General features: G+C 35.0%; 5 protein-coding genes and 1 long non-coding RNA gene across 8 annotated transcripts; 4 read left to right on the top strand and 2 right to left on the bottom strand.

Moving 5' to 3' along the window:
- Nucleotides 1–4,360: 4,360 nt before the first annotated feature.
- On the top strand, nucleotides 4,361–5,402 carry LOC143180242 (low molecular weight phosphotyrosine protein phosphatase-like). Of its 2 annotated transcripts, none has more exons than XR_013002099.1 (5): nucleotides 4,361–4,513; nucleotides 4,597–4,787; nucleotides 4,854–5,015; nucleotides 5,104–5,215; nucleotides 5,298–5,402. XR_013002099.1 is itself a non-coding variant. In XM_076379825.1 (5 exons), the coding sequence occupies exons 1-5, from the start codon at nucleotides 4,477–4,479 to the stop codon at nucleotides 5,306–5,308; spliced, it is 480 nt and encodes a 159-aa protein (XP_076235940.1). In that variant the 5' UTR covers nucleotides 4,361–4,476; the 3' UTR covers nucleotides 5,309–5,402. The 2 variants fall into 2 exon arrangements, 1 of the variants encoding a protein (XP_076235940.1); XM_076379825.1 differs by having other exon boundaries at nucleotides 5,137–5,215.
- A 322-nt stretch (nucleotides 5,403–5,724) lies between these two features.
- On the top strand, nucleotides 5,725–6,555 carry LOC143180192 (low molecular weight phosphotyrosine protein phosphatase). The gene is made up of 6 exons (XM_076379751.1): nucleotides 5,725–5,761; nucleotides 5,838–6,028; nucleotides 6,096–6,257; nucleotides 6,315–6,389; nucleotides 6,452–6,456; nucleotides 6,504–6,555. The coding sequence occupies exons 1-6, from the start codon at nucleotides 5,725–5,727 to the stop codon at nucleotides 6,553–6,555; spliced, it is 522 nt and encodes a 173-aa protein (XP_076235866.1).
- Nucleotides 6,341–13,754, top strand: LOC143180489 (uncharacterized). The gene is made up of 12 exons (XM_076380244.1): nucleotides 6,341–6,419; nucleotides 6,495–6,551; nucleotides 8,823–8,942; nucleotides 9,328–9,404; nucleotides 9,971–10,313; nucleotides 10,426–10,761; nucleotides 10,836–11,118; nucleotides 11,193–11,358; nucleotides 11,430–11,572; nucleotides 11,628–11,955; nucleotides 12,021–12,208; nucleotides 12,364–13,754. Exons 3-12 carry the CDS (start codon nucleotides 8,828–8,830, stop codon nucleotides 12,452–12,454), a joined length of 2,070 nt encoding a protein of 689 aa, XP_076236359.1. The 5' UTR covers nucleotides 6,341–6,419; nucleotides 6,495–6,551; nucleotides 8,823–8,827; the 3' UTR covers nucleotides 12,455–13,754.
- On the bottom strand, nucleotides 6,553–9,815 carry Dhpd (guanine deaminase). Of its 2 annotated transcripts, none has more exons than XM_076380242.1 (9): nucleotides 9,761–9,815; nucleotides 8,383–8,521; nucleotides 8,072–8,314; nucleotides 7,775–7,993; nucleotides 7,580–7,687; nucleotides 7,310–7,417; nucleotides 7,083–7,248; nucleotides 6,863–7,009; nucleotides 6,553–6,777 (listed from the first exon to the last, which is right to left on the bottom strand). In XM_076380242.1, exons 2-9 carry the CDS (start codon nucleotides 8,488–8,490, stop codon nucleotides 6,578–6,580), a joined length of 1,299 nt encoding a protein of 432 aa, XP_076236357.1. In that variant the 5' UTR covers nucleotides 8,491–8,521; nucleotides 9,761–9,815; the 3' UTR covers nucleotides 6,553–6,577. The 2 variants fall into 2 exon arrangements, with proteins under 2 accessions (XP_076236357.1, XP_076236358.1); XM_076380243.1 differs by having other exon boundaries at nucleotides 8,072–8,249.
- Nucleotides 13,755–13,980: 226 nt separating the features above from the next.
- On the bottom strand, nucleotides 13,981–18,168 carry LOC143180487 (post-GPI attachment to proteins factor 6). The gene is made up of 13 exons (XM_076380241.1): nucleotides 17,925–18,168; nucleotides 17,586–17,757; nucleotides 17,298–17,511; nucleotides 17,099–17,226; nucleotides 16,747–17,030; nucleotides 16,384–16,658; nucleotides 16,180–16,308; nucleotides 15,909–16,114; nucleotides 15,679–15,836; nucleotides 15,370–15,602; nucleotides 15,095–15,289; nucleotides 14,891–15,031; nucleotides 13,981–14,815 (listed from the first exon to the last, which is right to left on the bottom strand). The coding sequence occupies exons 1-13, from the start codon at nucleotides 18,022–18,024 to the stop codon at nucleotides 14,618–14,620; spliced, it is 2,433 nt and encodes an 810-aa protein (XP_076236356.1). The 5' UTR covers nucleotides 18,025–18,168; the 3' UTR covers nucleotides 13,981–14,617.
- Nucleotides 16,131–17,302, top strand: LOC143180490 (uncharacterized). Its single transcript, XR_013002138.1, has 4 exons — nucleotides 16,131–16,348; nucleotides 16,431–16,509; nucleotides 16,596–16,751; nucleotides 16,882–17,302. It is a non-coding gene; the product is annotated as an uncharacterized LOC143180490 (long non-coding RNA).
- Nucleotides 18,169–21,321: the final 3,153 nt, after the last annotated feature.

The raw sequence follows: 21,321 nt of genomic DNA, 5'->3' as shown, positions 1-21,321 counted from the left end.
GCTTTCCGCGTCTGTCTCGCGGCCGATAGGGATGCCATCGATACACCGTTCCCTGGTAGACAATTTCGCGTCCCCGATTTCACATTATGCAAGAAAGTTCATCCGGTGCGAGCGCGCGTGCACGATGTCTCGCTTCCTGCCGGGAGCAGCTGCCGTGAAATCGCGAATCACGGCCGCGGCGTGAAATCACGGCTGTCCCCTTCAGTCTGCTCCCGATTCCAGCAGATTCCAGCCGGCGCGCGGCACTGCTTCGATTCGCGGACCACGTGCCCACTTTTTGCTCACCTCCAGCCCGAGCCAGCTTTCTTTCGCATGCAAAAGGTGTTTCCTCCGTTTGACTTTTTGCGCGCGTTGCACGCGCATTGCTTCACCGACTGGGAAAACATTCTGAAACATTCTTGCTTTTGCGAAAACAGCGAGAGCGAGGCTTGAATATGAATATTTCTCGAAAGGGAGGGTAATGGAGTCTATTCTGCTATAGAATGGGGTGTAGTGTCAGTAATGTGCTCTACTACTTAGAAGCTTAGGATCACTTGCAAGCAATTCTTGCGAAAGGCACAATCCTGTATTTACTCCACGCAATTAAACGAGGACTGAAAATTGTTCACTCGTGACGTTTGCGATATATCGACGTTCAGATATACATAAATACCGAAAATTGGCAAAGAAGCGCATAGCTATAAATTTCCAATCCCTCTAATAACATACCAAGAGGAACACCTTGCGTTTCTTCCATCCACGCAAGATCAGAGGGAAAAGTAGATCTCGTCAGGAGAGCGGTAAAGGCGGAACGATGGGTCTCGTAAAGAAAGGGCCGTAAACGACGGCGTATCGGACAGGAGCCGTATCTTTTTGCGTTCGAGCGGTGCGATCTCCTCGAGCGGGCACGTCGGGGCATGCGAGGCGCAAGCAGTGCAAAAGAGCGGCACATCTGCGGGCAGGGCACCGAAAAGACGGACGGGCGCGTGCATTTAGCGGCGGGCAGGTTCGCGTCGTGCACCGGGTTAAAAGGAGGGTGCATATCGCGAGATAGGATCGGATGCGGTAGCCGCGCACGACCGGCTGGCCGAGATAGCCATCGGGCGAAACGAGAAGGAAGCCAACCCCTTTTCGGCTGACTTTTCAGCCACCTTGCAACGATTCGCCCGCTATCGCCGCGGATCTATCTTCTCCCTCGCATTCGGCCCACCTTATACTCTCCTTGCGAACAGGGCCACCGATATATCGCCATCTGTGGCTCATTAGCTTAAGCGGTACAAACAGAGTAGCGTGCTCTCTCGCCTCGGTTCGCTGCCCCGCGCCACTCCAGCCCTAACAGAGTCCTCTTCGCTCCGCTCCGCTCCACTCGCCTAACGCCGGGCTGCTTAACGGCCATTATACGGATTATTGCCTTACTTCTCGAGTGGAAAACCGCCAACTGACACCCGTCTTGGATTCCCGAAAGCCTGGGGTACCGACTTCTTGCGAACTTTCGGCTGCTACCTAGTAGAGAGTTCGTTCCTTGTTTCATGGCTAATGCGGTAACGGTGAAAGACATCGACGCCTTCCGGCCAATCCCGCCTCTCGCGTAACTTTAACGCGTGGAGATTACTTTTATTAGCTGAAGCGTGCCCCGAGGCTCCCTTCTCGACCCTCGTCGACGTTCTCCCGAAGATATCAAACTGGACGTCATGGGTGCTCCTGCTGCTCGGTTTATAATTAGCTTTCTCTTTGCTTCTTATACTCTGCGCCATGCTGGTCGAGCCAGGCTCGGAGAATTCGAGTTCTCGATGGATTACAACTCCGTTTAAGCCTCCCTGGTATTTGTCACGCGGATCAGAGGCGGATAAGAACGCGCTGACGCAAACGGTGACTGCGTGTTGAGCGTGTTTCGTTCGCGCGCTTGAAATCATTGAAATTAATTGCAGCTTTTAGACGGGGCAATTTCTGCGCTGATATAGAGTATACGTGCATGCGAGAAACATTCCGCGAACTTTATCAGCAATTCGTGCGTATGGTAATCAGTTTCTCAATATTTTTCAAGTGAGAAAATCTCCGAACGCGCCTTTGTTCGAGCTATAGTCTTTCTGTGTGACGTTCCTTATGAACTCTGCTCACCTTTCGAAGTCTCGAAGCCTCCTCATTTGCTTACAGACCCGGAGGTAAAGGAAGCGCCCCAAGGCTGCGTGAAATGAGCAATCCTTGTAACGGAGGCGTCTCATTATCGTGCTCGCCTCCGAAAAAAACAAATTACGAGGCCAAATTACGAGGATCACTGTTACGCATACCCAAATTAGACTTGAAGAGTAAATTATACGGAGATTGAAGTATTGGGTCATCCCATAAGTAATTTCAGTCAAGATTATCTTATTTCAAAAAGAATTAAGGTTTACAGTCATATTTAATTACATATATCCAGAGTATTATTTTTTCGAGACATCACGAAAGTCGCATTATCATATTTTAAAACGTAGACAAAAATTGTGAGCGTTGAACGAAAAATTAACCCGATGTGCCTGGCTGGTTTCGAGGAACCGATTGCCAGTGGCTGCCACCCACGCCGACGAGAACATCGACGAACAGGTAGGTAATACGTGTTGTACGGTGGCACGACAATGGTCTCGCCGTTGTCACAATGACATGAAGGGAGCCGGTTATTGAAAGGCAAATGAGAGGCAGCGCTGCTCTTCCTCGGCTTCTGGGCCGTCATCTCCTTTTTCTGTCGCGCACCCACATCCGCTGCCTTTCATCCAGCACCCGAAAAAACACGCCTTACGCAAATTAATGTCGCCAAGCTAACAGAGGACAACAGAGTGGCCTGAGGACAGTGGAGTCGTCATCGTCTTTAATAATGATTCATCGCCATACGGCACGACTAATTGTTTACCGGTCGTTCACAAGCAGCTTCTTCACCATGAACGCTTCTTCTGTCGTCGATCCGCACGACACGACCCGTGGACATGCATATGTATCCCTCGACAGCGGCTTTCTCTTTTGTTTTCTTCCTGTCCAACTGCCTATTTAACGGCTCCGTTCTCTTGTTCGATTCGCCGCTTGGTTTCCTGCTCGCTTTTCCTCGTGCATGCACACGATACATCCGTTACATTCTGACACGATTTTCAATGGCTTTCTGTACCTTGAGACGAAGAGATGAAATGAGACCAATTGATGATTTCTGAAAGGCATTCTGAAGCAGTATTCGCACAATGTTCTATTTGCCATACATTTGCACAATAATTTGTAATGGCTTTCCTTTATCATTATTAAAAATGAGGATGCAAAATTAGATGTGTAGTGAGACTGCATTGCCGACGAAAGGATAGTCGTTCGCCATCTACTGAGGAATGGTGGAGGTAAGTACTATTTACAAATAGTTACCGTATCGAAGGTAAAGACGAGCGTTCATGATAGACCAGACATCGTCTCCTCGTGTTCTGAAATATCGACTTCTTGAAAAACCACTGGTTTTTGAGCGGCCTCTGCAATTTTCGAACGGTGGATGTAGAAAACACATTATGTTTCCGTTACTGGTGATAACACTACGATACTGGTAATACCAGTAAACGAGTAAATATTTCTACTATACCATCCAATATACAAGGTGTCCTACTAAAATATCCTGCTTATGATTGTTGCTGAAATCATTATTTTATGGAAAATATCAATTTTTCTCAAAATATTGTTCGTTAGATCAATCGTGAAATTCCTACCACTGGAAAAACTTTTCTGACTGGTTCCCCCTCTTTCCCGAAACACTATAAATACCCGTGCTGGAGTACCGATGTCTCACTTGCTGCAGGTCCTTTGCCAAGTGCGGACCCTCCTCGGGATCTTGGAGGGACCCTTGGACCCTTGGACCCTTGGACCCTTGGACCCTTGGACCCTTGGACCCTTGGACCCTTGGACCCTTGGACCCTTGGACCCTTGGACCCTTGGACCCTTGGACCCTTGGACCCTTGGACCCTTGGACCCTTGGACCCTTGGACCCTTGGACCCTTGGACCCTTGGACCCTTGGACCCTTGGACCCTTGGACCCTTGGACCCTTGGACACCCCTAACCAGTGGACAGTTGTACAGTGACCACTGGTTATCCTGGACAACCGGTAAGGTTTTACTCAAATTTTTAATTTATTTCTTCTGTTGCCCTTATTATGTATGTACCTTCCACCTCTCTTCTTCTTTTCCCTATTTTTATACAGCTTGCTCCACCCTATCCTGTAATGATAAGATTTCTTAGTTATTAACTTATCAGGACACCCTATATTAAATTTCGCGTCGGTATTATAACTTGAATTCTTACCACTTGTAGTGCTGCACTCTTATGTCAGGCACAGTCGCTAATGTTGAGCATTAGTAACACTGATTCCACTCAGATGGCGAATACGCTTTTGGGCAGGATAATTGATAATAATAATAATCATTATCATTTTCACTCAGTTGTCTCTTATTAGTTTAGATTTATTTTCTAAATTTTATTCTGAATAAAGTATTCTCAATATGGTAGAAAAGAAGAGAGTACTCATGATTTGTTTAGGTATGTTCTAATCTAATTTTGATAAACAATATTTGTTTATGTAGTAGTGTAATATTATATAAACCATAAGCTTGCTTTTATAGGAAATATATGCCGTTCACCTATAGCAGAGGCTGTATTTAGTGATCAAATAAATAAATTAGGTATAAACAATGCGTGGGAAGTAGAAAGTGCAGCTCTCATAGGGTACCACACTGGTAAAAATCCAGATCATAGAGCTCTGTCAACACTAAGAGAAAAGGGTATTACAAATTATACGCATAAAGCTAGGCCAGTGAGTAAACTTCTTTATATAGGAAACATTAAAGGCATATTGATGACTTTGTATATTAATATATAGATTACAGAAGATGATTTCACAAATTTTGATTGGATATTTGGAATGGATAATAGTAACATCCGGGAACTGAATGAAATGAAACCTAGCAATTGTACTGCTAAAATTGAACTTCTTGGAAAATATGATCCAAAAGGAGAGCTTATAATAAGAGATCCTTACTATGTAAATATAACATTGACTTATGCTTCAAAATAATTCTCGTGCTATAAAATTTAGTATATAATATTTTGATTTGTGTTCTGTATTTCAGAGCAATATAAATTTATAGAAATTTTATTTATAGGATAGTAACAGTGCAGGCTTTCATAAAGCATATGAACAATGTGCGAGGAGTGTACAAGCTTTCTTGGAAGAGCATAAAGGTATCAATCATAATTTTATTTAATTATCAATTATTACTTATAAGGAAAATTCAATATTACAATATACATTTGTTATTTTCAGATAAATTGTGACTAAAATAAATTGTACAAATATGTAAGTGAAGGTTAACATATTGTATATTTAAATATTTATGGAAGCTAATAAATATTCATTGTGACATCGAAACGTTTATTTATTACTGTCTAAAACTTGTAGGTATTGTTTTACATATATATCTAGTTCAGTTTCTGAACATTAAGAATAACTTTTCCTGTATGTATTAGAATAATACTTTGGTATAACTGGTAGAACATGCTTAACTATTTATTTCTTTTATACCTGTTAGGTATTTATGCATGACTAAGTTATCTATGAAAAATGTATATATATCTAATTTATTTTACAAGGTTCCTTACATAACCTTAAAACAATGTCAGTGAGTGTGTATTTCTGTTTATAAGTGATGAATAACAATTGTGTGTTATTTTTAAGCTAATATGATAAGAATATGGATCAGAAAAAGAAAGTATTGATGGTATGTTTAGGTATGTTCAAAAATATCTGTAATACTTTGAAAAAACTAAGTAGAAATATGTTATATTAATTAGTTTTAAATCTCAGGAAATAGTTGTCGTTCTCCAATAGCAGAAGCAGTATTTTGGGATCAAATAAAGAAACTAGATCTTTATGATTTTTGGGAAGCAGATAGTGCTGCACTTTTACAGTATCATGTAGGTAAAAGTCCAGAACCTAGAGCTATATCCACCCTAATGAAAAACGGAATTACAGAATATTTTCATGTGGCAAGACTGGTGAGTTCATTTACTTACTTCCAATTTCAATTAAAAAATAAAAATAAAAAAATAAAAAATATTTTAGATTACAAAAGAAGACTTCTATAAATTTGATTGGATATTTGGAATGGACAGTGGAATTGTTTATGATCTGTTCCAAATGCAACCAAAAGATAGTCAAGCAAGAATTGAACTCCTTGGAAAATATGATCCAAATGGAGAACTTAATATACGAGATCCGCTTTTCGTAAATACCAATTACTCCTAATTATTTCATTAAATATTATTCTTTTAAGAATTACAGAATTCAATTAGCTCTTTTATGTATAGGATGATGATAGTGCTGGTTTTGAAAAAGCATTTGAACAAGCTAATAGAAGTATAAAAGTATTCTTAGAACAACATAGAGGTTTGTTTATATTTGTATACTTTTATATTTAGTTTAAGTACTTAGAAATTATATGTAGTTTAATTAAATTTGTAGGTGGTGTAGCTGTTGCATTAAACTAATTAACATTGTAGTAGGAAAATTAAAAGAGATGTAAGTATAAGATATCTATATTGTTTCTATTTAACTTTACATCCACTTACATAAACTTCAATTATATTACGATTGTCTCCTGAATATATAAACTTTTGAAGTCTCTCTTCTAAACTGTAACTTCTAATCTCGTCTAAAAGCTCAATACCTATACTTGTATCTATAATAAGAGCATCAAATTCTTTGCCTATGACAAAGTTTCCTATTTCTCTATCCATTGCTAGAGCTGAAAGAGAAATATCTTCATGTAATATAAGAAAATTTAATAAGTTCACCTAAGTAATATTATATAATTTCGTAATTTTAAGCACCTGTTGCGCTCCCTAAAGTAGCCATATGAAATACATCTTTATAATTAAGTGCTTGATAGTTCTCTTTAAGAAATGACAAATGAGACGATACTTGCAAGGCTGATCTCATTGCATCTAAAATACAACAACTTTGCCCTCCTGAAACATCTACAAGTACACGATCGCAATTAATATTACTATTATTAAGAAATTCCAAATACATAAAAATGTTTATTCTTACCAGTACCAAGGCCAATCTTTATCCCTTTAGTTTTCAATTTCTGCACATCGCAAAGACCACTCTTTAAACATGTATTTGATGAAGGACAATGAATGATTGCCGTACCGCGTTTCTTCAGTAATGCAATTTCACTGTCTGCGAGGTGTACTCCATGTGCCATCACTGTCTACAGACAGTTGAAAGTTTAGTTAAACACTTTGTAATTTACCCTTGTTAACTTAACTTACCTTATTTGTAAGAAGATTAGCTGCATCATATACAGCTGCATATGAGTCATATTCAGGGAATCTATTTTTTACAGCTTCTATTTCTTCTAAGTTTTCACATATGTGACTCTGAAATATATTATCCATATTAAAATAAGAAAATTATAACAAATAATCATAGAAATTTAAAATGCACTTAAACATATGTTAACACACAAATGATAATTACATATTAACATTCATTTTATTATTTGTAACATGGCCAAATGGAAACATGATTTTGTGTAATACCTGTACGTGTAGATCTTTTTCTCTTGCCAATTTTCCCAGTTCTTTCATCATTGTCATGTCACAACTTAATGCAAATCTTGGTGTTATGACTGGCTTTATAAGAGGACTCTATAATAAGTATTAATAGATAGAAATAATATAAGTTTCATAAAGAGATATAATAAGATATAAATTTAGAAGAAATTTAAATTGTACATTTATCTTAGTAATATCTTCTATGAAATTCTTCAGATTTTTTATAGATTCTTCAGTAGTTTCATAATAGTTATCATCACGTTTATTATTCATAGTTAGTTTTCCAATAAGAGCACGTTGACCTAGGTTTGCAGCCTTTTGTCCAAGTATTACGGATGCTTCTGAGTAAAGAGATGCAAAATAACATGCTGTTGTTGTTCCTTGCATAATAGTGTATTTCTATAATCCAAATGTAATGTGATTTATCTAATATAGAATGTAAATAAAATATAAATATCTCCATGGCTGTAAACCTACCACAACTGTTTCAAATACTCTATCTGCAAATTTTACATCTGCATATTTTAATTCCAAGGGAAAGGTATAAGTTTCCAGCCATTCTAAGAGTGTTTTATCATATCCAATTCCTATATTAGGTAATTGAACAGCATGAATGTGACAGTCAATAAATCCTGGCACCAGAAATTGATTCTTACTGAGAACAGTAACATTTTCATTCTGAGTGTCAATTGACTCTGGATTTATTATTATGTTACTAATCTACAAGTTACAAAATTATGGTTATAGTTTACATTTTTCATGTGGTTCAATTTACAATCGATACATACTTTTCCGTGCTCGACGTAAATCGCAGCATGGTCGATAGTGATCAATTTTCCATTTTCGTCAGTGTGAATGAACGATCCGATAAATACCTTGCTCGATGTTGAAGACATTATATATTTTTTGATTCCAAATATATTACGACTACAAGCATTTAAAAATAAAATTTAACAAATACTATACGTAGAATATAGGGCTGTTTAATGTTAAAGTTCTAGTGATATCTTTTTTCTATTAATGTACTATGGAAAATACAAAACATATTTAAAGTTTCATTCTTCGAAATATACGATTAAAAGAGTTTTCTATACACAAATACATAAAAGTAGTTTACCTCGGTAACGTTAATTATATTGATTTAACACGGAGCTTATAAGTCACTAGTACTCTATCAGGATATTCGCGGACAAATTGTTTATACATTTATCTTTCTTGATTAAATCAGAAAACATGAGCGGCAAAAAAGAGTTAAAATCAGAAATCTCAAGGAAGTCAGATAAAACGATAGATATTCATCGGGAATATTTGGATATGGATACGGATGAGGAAGACTTTGGACGACAAGGTAAAAAAACAATCATGCAAACGATCTCCGAATTTTTTAATACCACGTGATTACTGTGTTTTATAGGATAAGACATACACATTTATTTATTTCTATAACTAAAGCATTCTAATTGTATCCAATAACGATCTAGTATTTCATTTCAGATTTTGTTATTTTTAAAAATTCTTACAAAATTTATAAAGTTTTGTTAAAGGTACGTCTTATATTTCTTAAATATAGTATAACGGTCACGTTAGTAACGATACATAAAGATAACTCATACCCATTTCGCTATATATGTGTACATATAACGAGCATTAACGAACTTATTGCAAAAAATATGTTGCTTTTAATATTGTTTCGAAAACAGAAGTATGCAATGTGATACTTCACCGTATTTCAGAGTCGCCTGAAGTAGAGGAAGAACTTCCACCAGAACCCGAAAAACCAGTATTCAGCGAAGAAGATTTAATTATATTAGTTAGTAGAAGTGTTCTTAATGTTCTTGATCTTATAAGTCTTACGACCATGCATCTTATATCGCACAACACGTGTTCTTTGGTATCCACTGATCATATTATTTTATGAGAAAGCAAAATGTAGAAATAGATAATGCGTCATTTTGTTGCAAGAAATGATACAGCAATATTCTACTACTTGTTTGTTTAAATGATGTTTACGAATTACAGACTAAGGTCTGACATAGATTACGATTCAATTCTTAAAAAAAATAATACACTAAATTCTAACATAACGATATCAGTTGAGTTCACTATAATAAGAAGAACGCGCGCTTTACATCGTAAATTATATATTAATGGATTTATCATACTCACCGATTTTACATTTATCTAAACTTCATACAAAACGTTAGATATGTGAAGTGCTGCGATAATTTCAACTTGTTATTCAATTAATTGGTCTCACGAGACAACTACTGCTACCGACATCTATGGCGCCATTTTTAATATTCGCTTGCACACAACACAATAGCTTTCATTTCTTATCGAACCAAATAAAAAGTTCTAATTTTAATACATTTGTAGGTACACAATGTAAAGGATTTAACAATATTTCCTGCGTCTGAGAGTGCAGATTGGAATGAAAATTGTGATGAATTGATAAGAGAATATTTTGAAAATCCATCACACGTGATGTTAACTATATTTCATACAGGAAATAAGTTAACTGTTGATTTGGGATTACCTAATTATGCTCCTAAAGGATTCGTATACTTTTTAAGATCGCCCTGGCAAATTTACACACCTGAAAATTTTTTCAGCACCATTTCGTTCGGAAGTGTTACGAAGGATATTAAGAATTCTGTTTTAAGATTTATAGAAAATATGTATGCACCAATTGTACTGCGTAACAATAGTTATACACCATGTATCCGTCTAAAATGTTTAAATGATCGTTATTATTTTTATTAAGTTTTGTTCTTAGTTGAATATTAGCAAAATATTCTATATAAATTATAATTTTCCATTCGAACGAATAGTTATACAAAATGAAATATATTCAAATTTGCACGAACTTCTCATACGTCTAATTGAGGAGATTTATAAACCATTGGGTTTAACTACGTTGTACGTGCCGAAAGAAAGTATTCCTGAAACATTTCTAAGATCATCGGACAAAACTGCAGTTTCTTTTATAGGAGAAAGTAATGAAACGGCCCTGTCTGATGAAAATGAAAGAAAGCGAAAATTAATCGGCAGATTGGAAAATGTAGTTTGGTCTTGGATTAAACAAATGTATAAACCATCGAGAATTAATATAGCTAGAACACAAATTCAAACTATATATGATGAAGTAAATTATTGGACTGCAAAATGTTAGTTAACCGTATACTACATACGATTTTATTTTAATTCGAAGATAAATTGAGAAACATAAATAATTTTTCAGACTCAAATTTAAAATATTTGCAAGTCCAAATTGCGAATTCAAAAATTGAATCAATTATAGAAACGCTAAAAAATGTGCGATCTTTAAATGCGAACAAATTTCAGGAATTAGCCATGAATATCAAAATAGGATTAAAGGAAGCATCTTCAAATTTAAAGTATCTAAATGTCTTTTTTGATTTTTGTAAAACTCTAAATGTTCCAGATGATGTTGAAAATTCTATAACGGAGGCGTTGTTTTTAATATTATTTATTTGGATGGAATCTTCGTTTTACAAAAGGATGTGAGGCTTTTTTTTTAATACAAAACAAAATTCTTTTGTAGAGGGAAACATTGTGAAGAAATGTAATATTTTAGGAATAAGATAGGAATACTTTGTCAAACATTAAGTTTGCAGATAATATACCAATGTAGAAAATACATTAATCTTGATGTTGCATTCGGAAGTAATCCCGAAGAGGGAATAAAAATGCTAAAAAAATGCATAATTTGTTGTAATACTTATGAAATAATTTACAATAATGTGAGTGATGCATTGAATATGTTTGTGTTACAATAAGTTATTAAAAAATATACAGTAGAAATGATTTACAGATAATAACAAGCATCATTTCGTATATTAATCCTGATAAAAAATGGGAAATAAATAGAGAAGAAGTTTTCGATTCAATTGAAACTTTTAAACAAAGATGTTACGATGTTATTGAAATCTGTGAAGCGCTGATTATATTCGGAAGGTATTAAAAGACTAATAGTTTAGAAAAAAACTTATTATTATTTTTTATTTAATAGGTGCAATAAAATGGGATTACTTGGAAGTCCAAGGGGGATAGAGTACGAAGCATATTGGCGGGAAATTGAGCATTTGTTTTATAAAAGTTTGAATGAAATTATACTAGTCCGTGATATTATATTTGAAATTACGAAATTCAATTGGTTAAGAAAAATTAAACAGTTTAGGTATACGGTGCAGCAATTAGAAAATATGGTCATAAATTTAATAAATGATATATTTAAATATGTTAAAAATATAGAAGAAGGTATTGAAGCGATTTATGCTCTACAAAAATTGATGATAAGAGAAAGTTTTCGAGAACTATTACATAATAAGTGGCTACAGGTATAATAAAATCATGAAAAAGAGTAAACATTGATATTAATGATACTAAAAGTTTTTCTATACAGATATGGAACATTTTTAATAATGAAATAGAATTTTGTTACATCAATGCAATTGGTGCATCAAAGAGATATGATCAACATATAAAAAGATCTGACAATGTAAATCTGTTATGTATTTCACAATATTTAAAAAGTCAGTATAGTGTAATTATGAATGCACTGGATTGGATAGGAGATTGCCCTATAGAATCGTGAGTAACAATTAACCATATAAATTGTTTAAACACATTTATTGAAATAATAGATTTTCCTTTTTAAGTATTTTATGAATGTATGCTAAACATCGTTTCTATGTCTCTTTCCTACTTTCGTATCATTAGACGGGACGTATCATGCATGTTTTCAGATCTGTCGTGAAACGATATAAACATGTATTAGATGTAATTGACGTGAGAAGAAAGATGTTTAACACTTACAATGCATATAGAACACAGTAATGACTATTTGTAAGTTATTCAAGTCATCATTGAATGAGTGATGAATGAAGAAAGGGAAATAATTTGAAATGATTTCCTATGTTTTACTCCTGTTACTATATTATTAAAAAAATTATATTGCTACAATTTTGGACGGGGTACGATGTTTCAATTTCAAAGGAAATAGTAACAGGTAATTGAAAGTAATATTAATTATTTTACCTAATGTAATTTGTAGTGCTATTTACTTTTATTTGATACGAAAATTTATATTATTTATATTTGTTTTGAATTTGTGACATGCTTTTATAGTACAATTAATTATTATTAATACATTTTCCAACATTGATGTTCATATTGGCCTACTTTTCTTTTATTTAAAATCTTCACTGATGTAGCATTACATAAATCTCGGTGATTTACATTACACGAATTCCTTTTTGTCGATCATCCTGCCTTTTTTAATAGTGTAAAAATAAAATTTGTAATATGATAGGCATAGGATGAAAGAGAAATCTTAGATGGCACTTTAAACATTGTGAGGTATTTGAATAGTAACTAAAGTAGATATCATACTTTAGTAATTAATTATACCAACATTATCTTATAGAAATTATTGTAAAAATTTGAGATATCAACAATCGTAATTACAAATTAAGTTTTAAATTATGATTATAAATTAAATATCCTATATCACATGAACGTAAGTATTAAATCCTATATCGAGAAATATATGTAAAAATGCACTTTTTTAACTAAATAAAAAATTGAGTGCATTTTCTGTATTAAAACTCACTAACTTTGGGAATTTTTATATTAAATTAATATTGTTATAAAGTCTATAAAAACTACTTATTCACTACGCATATAATAACTATAAATCTGCAATTTTTGATATAATGACAAATAAAAAAATTATGTAAAAATTAATATTTATTTGAGTATTTTTTGCTGTGTTCTCTGCACTCAAACTTGCATGCAACAATTTACGAAATCTCAATATTACATCTGAATAATTTACTTGTATTTAGGCACAGCATTCATACTTTCACTTTCTAATATGCTATCAATATCTTTTATACACTGTGGTCCCTTAAGCAATTCTGAACACGACTAAATGCATAAAGTAGGTACAATTACATATTGCACATATAACTCGAGTCTATATCTCGTTAAAATATACATTGCATTATATATCCACGTTTCCCAAAGTTACAGTGATTACACAGAATATCCACCTTATATGTAACTTTATAAAAAGAAAATGGAAGATACAATAAAAAAAATTAAAAATAAAATGTCATGAATTAATTGTTCTGGATATAAGTCATTAATGATATTATAGGGTAATCTATGCAATGCTTTTCTTAGATATATGGAATGTATAAATAATTGTATTGCTTTCATGTACATACTCAATACAATATTGTATTCATCAGACTGAAGCTACACATAAAAATATCTTTATGCCATAGATTAAGTACCATAAAAAATATGGAAAGACATGAAAATTTATCTATCAATGTACATTATAAACATTTTTATTACATATTCACTCATATGGGCATTCCTGGAAGGAATTTTTATCATAGGAAGAATAACCAGAAGTCTAAAACTGTCAACGTTAATAATAAATGCAGCAAATTATCAATTCCTAAGTAATATTGCTAGGTGCTGTAATACTCTATGTCATTTATTTTTGCATGGCTTGTAAATGTCACGTGATAAGGTATAATTTTCAACAGTAAAAAGAATATATAAAAATAGATCTATGAGTATTGTTGAGTATATTCTAAACGTAATATGATAAGAATAATAGCACCACTTGTAAGTTTACTTAGACCGTCTAAACATTTTTGCATGTGTAACGTGTTAAATCGTATTATTTGAGAATTTCTACATAGATTACCCTATAATTGCGTTCACTTAGAAACTCTTATAAAAATGATACATAAATATTTTATATACATATACGTAGCATGAGTACATGTACACATGTTTTCTAATTTTGATTAAACTCTAATCTATATTTTGCTTAGAGAATTAGAACACTCTTTTGGCACAACTTAAACAATGGTACGTATTTGGTATCTTTATAGTCTAAAGCGGGCTCTAAACTATGAGGCATGCCTCGAGGCAAGTCTTATTATGTAGAGCCTGCTTTACTTATTTTTGACGCAACCTTCAATTTGAAGCAATTACCAGATTTTCTTGTCCAGTAGTTACCGTAAAAATTGGAGTGCCAGGTGAATCTTTGTAGTCAAGTAATTCGCTATCGTCACTGAAAGAATTCGTACCAGAACCAACTTCTTCCATTCGCGATGGCGGTAATAAAAATATCAAAGAAATGGCAATTATCATGTGCCACGCACTATGAACATACTGTAAGACAAAAAAGTCCTTTTGACGAATGCCTTCTTTTTTGTGGTCACATTTGATGAAATATAATATACATACTTGGTAATTAGCTTCAGTTTCAACTAGCGAAAAAAGCAATAAACCTATTGTCGCCAATAGCAATCCTGCTAATAACTTCGAAATTCTATCTGGTTTTCTCCACTTTCTCAATTGAAAACAACGATAAGCGTACGTTCCCATCTAAAAATATATAGCAAGTTAATAAGTAATAATTGTTGCAAATATATCTTTTAATTTACTTACAGGAATCATAACACCCATTCCCAAAGGTACTAATATGCTACTTAGGCTTGTTTTGTTAGATTCTACTCCAAATGCAATTATAAGAACACCGAACATATGACACAGGGATACATAACGAGTCGGTATTTCAGCCATCGCAACAAGTGTTACCCAGAAGGCTAGTATGCTTGAAAAAAAGTCACTGTATTGTAAAACCTAGAAGTCAAATCATTTTGTAAAGATACCGTAGCTTTACAGAGACTACGTAATTATTATTGCCAAGGTAATTTACGTACTTCATATTTAGCAACACAGTAGGTCATAACATGTTGATCACACGCATGATAGAGAGACGAAAAAAGCATAGTTGCCAAATAGACTAATCCTTCAGTATACAATCCGCGTTTAACAGCTAAATATATAGCAGGTATGAAAAAACCATTACTTAAAGTGAGTATCATAGTCGTCAGTAGAAGAGAAGATTCTGGGCTCGCGCTAGTGGCATCAGTACAGCCCCATCCTTTATAGCCTATGCAGTGAATTATATTTTATTGATACGTTTAAAAAATAGGGTACAATCGAAATTATATAAACAGCAGACAAACCTTCAAAGCATTTACACGACGTGAAATAAAGAATATCGCGATGAATTTCCTGGCAAATTCCGTGATGACCACATGGATAATTACCAGGAAATACACATTGTCTAGTTCGTATATCCAGTGACACTAAGATCTCTTCCATTTCACAGTTTACAGGATGTCTAATTCACAAACAATATTACAATGTAATTTTAATTACCTTCTTCCTCACATATTTCATAACATGATCATACCCATTAAAATGACACGTCGCATGTAGAGCGACGTACCAAGTATCTGGCTGTGGATATGGTATTAACAAAGTTGCATCGTGTTTATCAAACGAAGATAAATTCATTGACATTTTCGGTTCCTCGCACGTAATAGTGCCCTTACTCCTGTTTGGAACTCGACCACGTCGAATGCAAAGTTTAACTTTAACTAATTGTCTGGTTGTTATCTAAAACACGTAACGTGATTAGTTACAAATAAATAAAGTGCGTAAGAACTATTACTAATATTTACTTTGTCCATTTCCAAGTGGGCACTAATATCGAGTGTACCCCCAATATCCACTAATGGCAAAATGTTAAATTGGGTAATTACTGGACGTGTGTCTGTTAACATTACCCAAGAAGTTAACCATTCTCTACCCTGAAAGAATAATTGTTACATATGTGATTACATCTTACAGGTATTTATACAACTCATAATTGACACCTCATTTACCTGTAGTAAGTAGACACCAGAAAATGTTTGTGAATGTTTAATTCTAGCAAGCTGGTATCTGGGTACACATGGATCATCTAAATTATCATCTGGTGAATGAAACTGATTCCTTACATCAAGTTCATTGTAAGGCGATTTACTACTATCACTATCATTGTGGTGAGAACGATGTTTTGTTATATCTTTCATATGTAATTGCGCTAATGCTTTAGAAAACGATGGTGCATCCAAATACTGTCTCACAAAAGATTTTTCTGTCATTCTAATTGGACATTCTGAAACAAGAATTTGCAATAGCATTACCACATACTGCAGGTGTTGGCATAGCAAGAACAATACATGTCTTAATGTGGTAAAATTTACCCGAGGTAACTATTTTTATATTTACTTCAATGATACTATCTGAAATAATCATCAAATAATAATAACTATCCTCATAAGGAGAAGTTTCTGTAAAGGTGTATGAATCTAACATAGTAAAATTTCCAATTTCGCTAGGATTAGAGTGATTGAAAACGGGCAGAGAACGTCCTTGTAAGGCCATATATTTAATGCATGGCTCGTGTATACTACGAGACGTATACAGAGTAAAATTACAACCCCAAATATGTACACGAAAATTCCACGTTCCTGATGGAATATATATTCTGAAAAGAGTCCACATATTAGTTTTCTATACTAAGATACTAAATAAGATATAATGACTGAAATCTACTTGTAGTAGGAAGTAGTTTCTTTTGTTCTCAATGGATACTGACAACCAATAGGTATGTTTTCAATACTATTAGTTTGTGTCCATATAGCTACAGAGCCTATACTATAATGACATTTGTGACCAAGTCCCTGAAACATAGAAAATTATGAGATATAACATTCCTTGTAACAATTATTTATAGTACATAGCAGAATAATACCTGTTGTTGCACTTTCTCATCCCAATGAGACAAATATGCTCCCACAAACCAATCTCCTGATTCTGGTCCATAAACTGGTACTATCGCAGTAGTTTTTGGTTCAAATGTTGTAACAGCAGAGACTATAATAGTCTGATTACGTTTTGGATACATATCACTAGGAAATGTATCATTATTTATAGATATCACAGGATAACTGCCCCATTGTAGATATCTGAAAGTTACGATAATGTATTAATATCCTTTACATATTTAGTAAGGATAAGTGAAATGAAAATAGGTAGTTACATGTGTACTTTTCTTTCTGGGCAATCTTGCCCATCCATGAATGCGGCAAATTGCCAAGTAGCTCTGAGCACCTCTTTTGGAACTGTATAATGAAACATTGCTACATCCGAGTAACTTTTGAACGAATGTAGCAATCCTTCTTGACTTGCTTCTGGCATGGTACATTCTTTGGCTGCAAGCAAAGATTATTCATTTAGAAACCTACACACATAAATAACTCCTACACATTCTCTTGAGAATATAGATGTATCAGTACATTATTATTACAATATTCCTAATGTTTGGACACTATTGCACAGTCACTTCAACAGTTTTTAAATATTTTATTTATGTACTTACTTGGAAAAAGTAGCAATATTAATAGAATATGGAATTGAAGAATCATGAGGTATCGCCTTGGAAAGTAACATATCGGAAGCATGATAAATTTGTTCGACATCACAGAAAAATTAAAACTTGTATCGACTGGATGCTTCCATTCGCTTTTGGTTAATTGCCGCTCATTGTTGCGTAGCTGTGTTGATCGTGCATCTTGAACAGATGACAAATAACTGCGACTAGATCGCAATGTTTGCGTGTTTAGCCCACCAGTTTATACGGGTTTCTTTCGATCAGCTGGTGTGGGCGATGTACGAAGTAGGAGTAGCCGAGGGTGGAGTAGATAGACGAGACGGTGATTTTACCGACTATTCCATGGAGAATGTGCGATGTTTGAAATTTAAAACGTTTTCTCAGGAATATTGTACAAACGCAATACAAGTACTAGTTATTATTGTCAGAGAGTTTAATTAAAATGGATAATACAGTTTTTTACAAATGAAACGTGTCATCTACTATGTGATAATGGTAGTAATAATAATAAAAATAATAATAACGTTGACCTAACCCATTTAAGGTGGGAATGTCAATATCGTCTCTCGATTTTCATTTGTATTTCGGTAAGGCAATTAACATTAAAACACTATTAAACAAATATAGCTAATATTTTTTTAATTTGCACTTTACTTTGGTGTTGCAACAGGTAGATGATAAATCACCCTGCGTGAATCAAGATTCGATACTCTAAACAGAACGGCGTCAGTGTGCGTCAGCGTAAAGATAAGTTTTCTACTGTTCTTTTTTTACTTGTATTTATGAAATAAGTGGGTAATGAAAAGCCCTTCTCATATTGTTTTTTAGCGCTTTACGTAGTTCCTTTCTTTCTTCATTTCCATTTTGTTAAAATATATCCAACTAAATATTCTTAAAATGAAATTAAGCATATTTAGTTAATGAAACGTTTAGAATTTGTTCTGATAGGTACTTAGAGAAAATAGGAACGTGAAAGAAATGTTTAGGGAACAATAAAGTACAGTTCTCTTCTGTACATCTAGATAACTTTTATTAACCAATATAATCGTATATCGTTTACAAATGATGGCGGCACCGTGTCGGGCCGCCTCAACGGATTACAATGAAACAACGGCGTGTTAACGTTATACAATCAAAAATGGGAATCGATGAATGAGCGAATTCACAAATGTTTACGGTCGCATTGTCGCTATTCGACTTTGAAGAACTGCTTACACGACAACATGTAATTTGTAGAGAGTTTTTGTCCTTGTGTCCTGCAAACCTGAACGCTAATCTATGATCCTTTCTTCCCCTTCGCGGCGATCGACCTCAATCGATCGTCCCCAAATCTGATCCTGTGTCTCTGACAGAGTCGTGATGTATGTCGGTTGTGCGCGCGTATTGTGTACGTGTACAAACTGGTAATTATGCTCGAAGACATCGAAAACTCACTACGTAATGTTAAATGACGACACGCGTCGCGGATTTGCTTTCAATAAACTCTTGCGTTTTTCTCCTTATCATCTGGAATAATTCTAATTCGTTTATCTCGCGATCCTCCGTATCTTCGTCGTAACGTTCCATCGAAAGTCGATCTATGAGGCCTATCGCTCATAAAAAGTTTCGGAAATCCTATCACGATTCAGCTTAATCGAATCACTCAAACCCTTCGCGAGCTTTGTCGAACATCCAGCAAATCCGCGACTCATTGATTAGGCTTACAGCTACTATCGAGATACTGATGTACATACACAAGATCCTCCTTCTGTTTTCTAAGAAATACAGTCAGAGTATACAAAGACGTTGTTGTTCATCGAATAAAAACGAACGTCGCACTCGTTCAATTTCCTCGCTCTCTCTCTCGCGTTCACGCGCGGATGCACACGCACACGCACTCTCGATAGACGTGTGGAAGGGTATTGGTGTCTTAAATTCAAAACTTATTCTCAATTTTGTTCAGAAATCGGCAGGGTAGTTTTGGTTCCCTTTGTATTTGTATTTGCGCGTGCCTTGTCCTCCTCCCCATCGTCTCTACTCTGTCCTGCCTTCGCGGCTGCTACCGTATCATTCGACTTTTGTGTTGGTCCTGTGTGGCAGTGCCTTGGTAAATTATAAGACTTCATTTTGAACGTCGCGGTGATATCTTTTCCTGCTGTTCCGTTTGGGATTCGAGCGGAGGAAAGGCCATGTTTCAACTTCTCGTTTCTGCGAACGAACGCTTTTCATTGAGATCAGTGGTCGTGGGCGTATCTTGACGGGTTCTCGAATCAAAACGAGGGAATCGGGAGTAAAGGGGTGCGGGCGAGCTTCGATTAGGTGAAATTTTGTTTTTCAATTTCTGATCTCGAGTCGCGATTTCGACGAAACAGTCGCACCCCTCCCAATCGTGATCCCCTCGAACACGGGACTCGCAGCATAATCGTTTTCTGTTTTCTACAGACACTCTGTTGAACAATAATTTACTGTGCATCGTTTATTTACATATTCGCACGCATATCACTTCGCTCGCAGTCGCGCACATCGAAATTAATAAAAGATCTCCGTAATTGTATTTATACATATATATCTATCTATATTTATATATTAATTTATATTTATTTATTTATATCGTGTTACTTTATCGTTTCGATAATGTCGTCGTCGGATTACAATTATGTATAGGTAATCTTTATGTATAATCGATTTCACAACTTCATCCCTCTGGCTTCGTGGACCTGCCCCCTCCCTCTCTCCTATGCATACGTCTAAGAATTAAAATATTTAGATTCGAAAAGGTAGGTAGGTAGATTCGATCTGGGGAAACTTTCAACCATGGGACAGGAGGGGGTGGTTGTTCTCCTTCATGGGTCTCACGGGATCCGTGGAGGGTTGACAACGTATAATCACTATGTAAACACTTGTTTTCACTTGCTTGTTTTCTGAACGAACTACTCACGATATCCATAGCGAAGTAAATGCGAAAGGTCGATCTATCTCTTTTCCTTCATTGTTCTCGAGATAGGCTTAAACGCTAATTATTAATGGTAATAATAATTATCTTCCGTGAGTGGTGTATGTGTATGTATATATGTGTGTCACATGAGTGTTCACGTGTTTTATGGCTCTGTGATTCTCTACCTGTGTACCGACTACAATTTCGTCTTCTTATAATCTTCCCTCTTTCTTCATAAAACGCCATTCACGATATTTTCTTTCCTTACTCCTAATCTCTTAACCTCGCGATAAAATCTATATCCATATGGTTCGTCATCGTCTCCCATCCGTCACGGAGTGAACATCCTTGATCGCATCCCGGATGTTCGGGGTTATCCGAAACAAAAAACGAGAAAAAAGGTACCCTACGCTCTATACACGATGATCCACGTCGTCTCATTATACGGTGATCATCCCTCCTCTCTCTTTC

The sequence above is a fragment of the Calliopsis andreniformis genome, chromosome 6 (assembly GCF_051401765.1).
Source record: "Calliopsis andreniformis isolate RMS-2024a chromosome 6, iyCalAndr_principal, whole genome shotgun sequence".
Taxonomy (NCBI): Eukaryota; Metazoa; Arthropoda; class Insecta; order Hymenoptera; family Andrenidae; genus Calliopsis; species Calliopsis andreniformis.
This window is presented reverse-complemented; position numbering and strand designations above follow the sequence as displayed.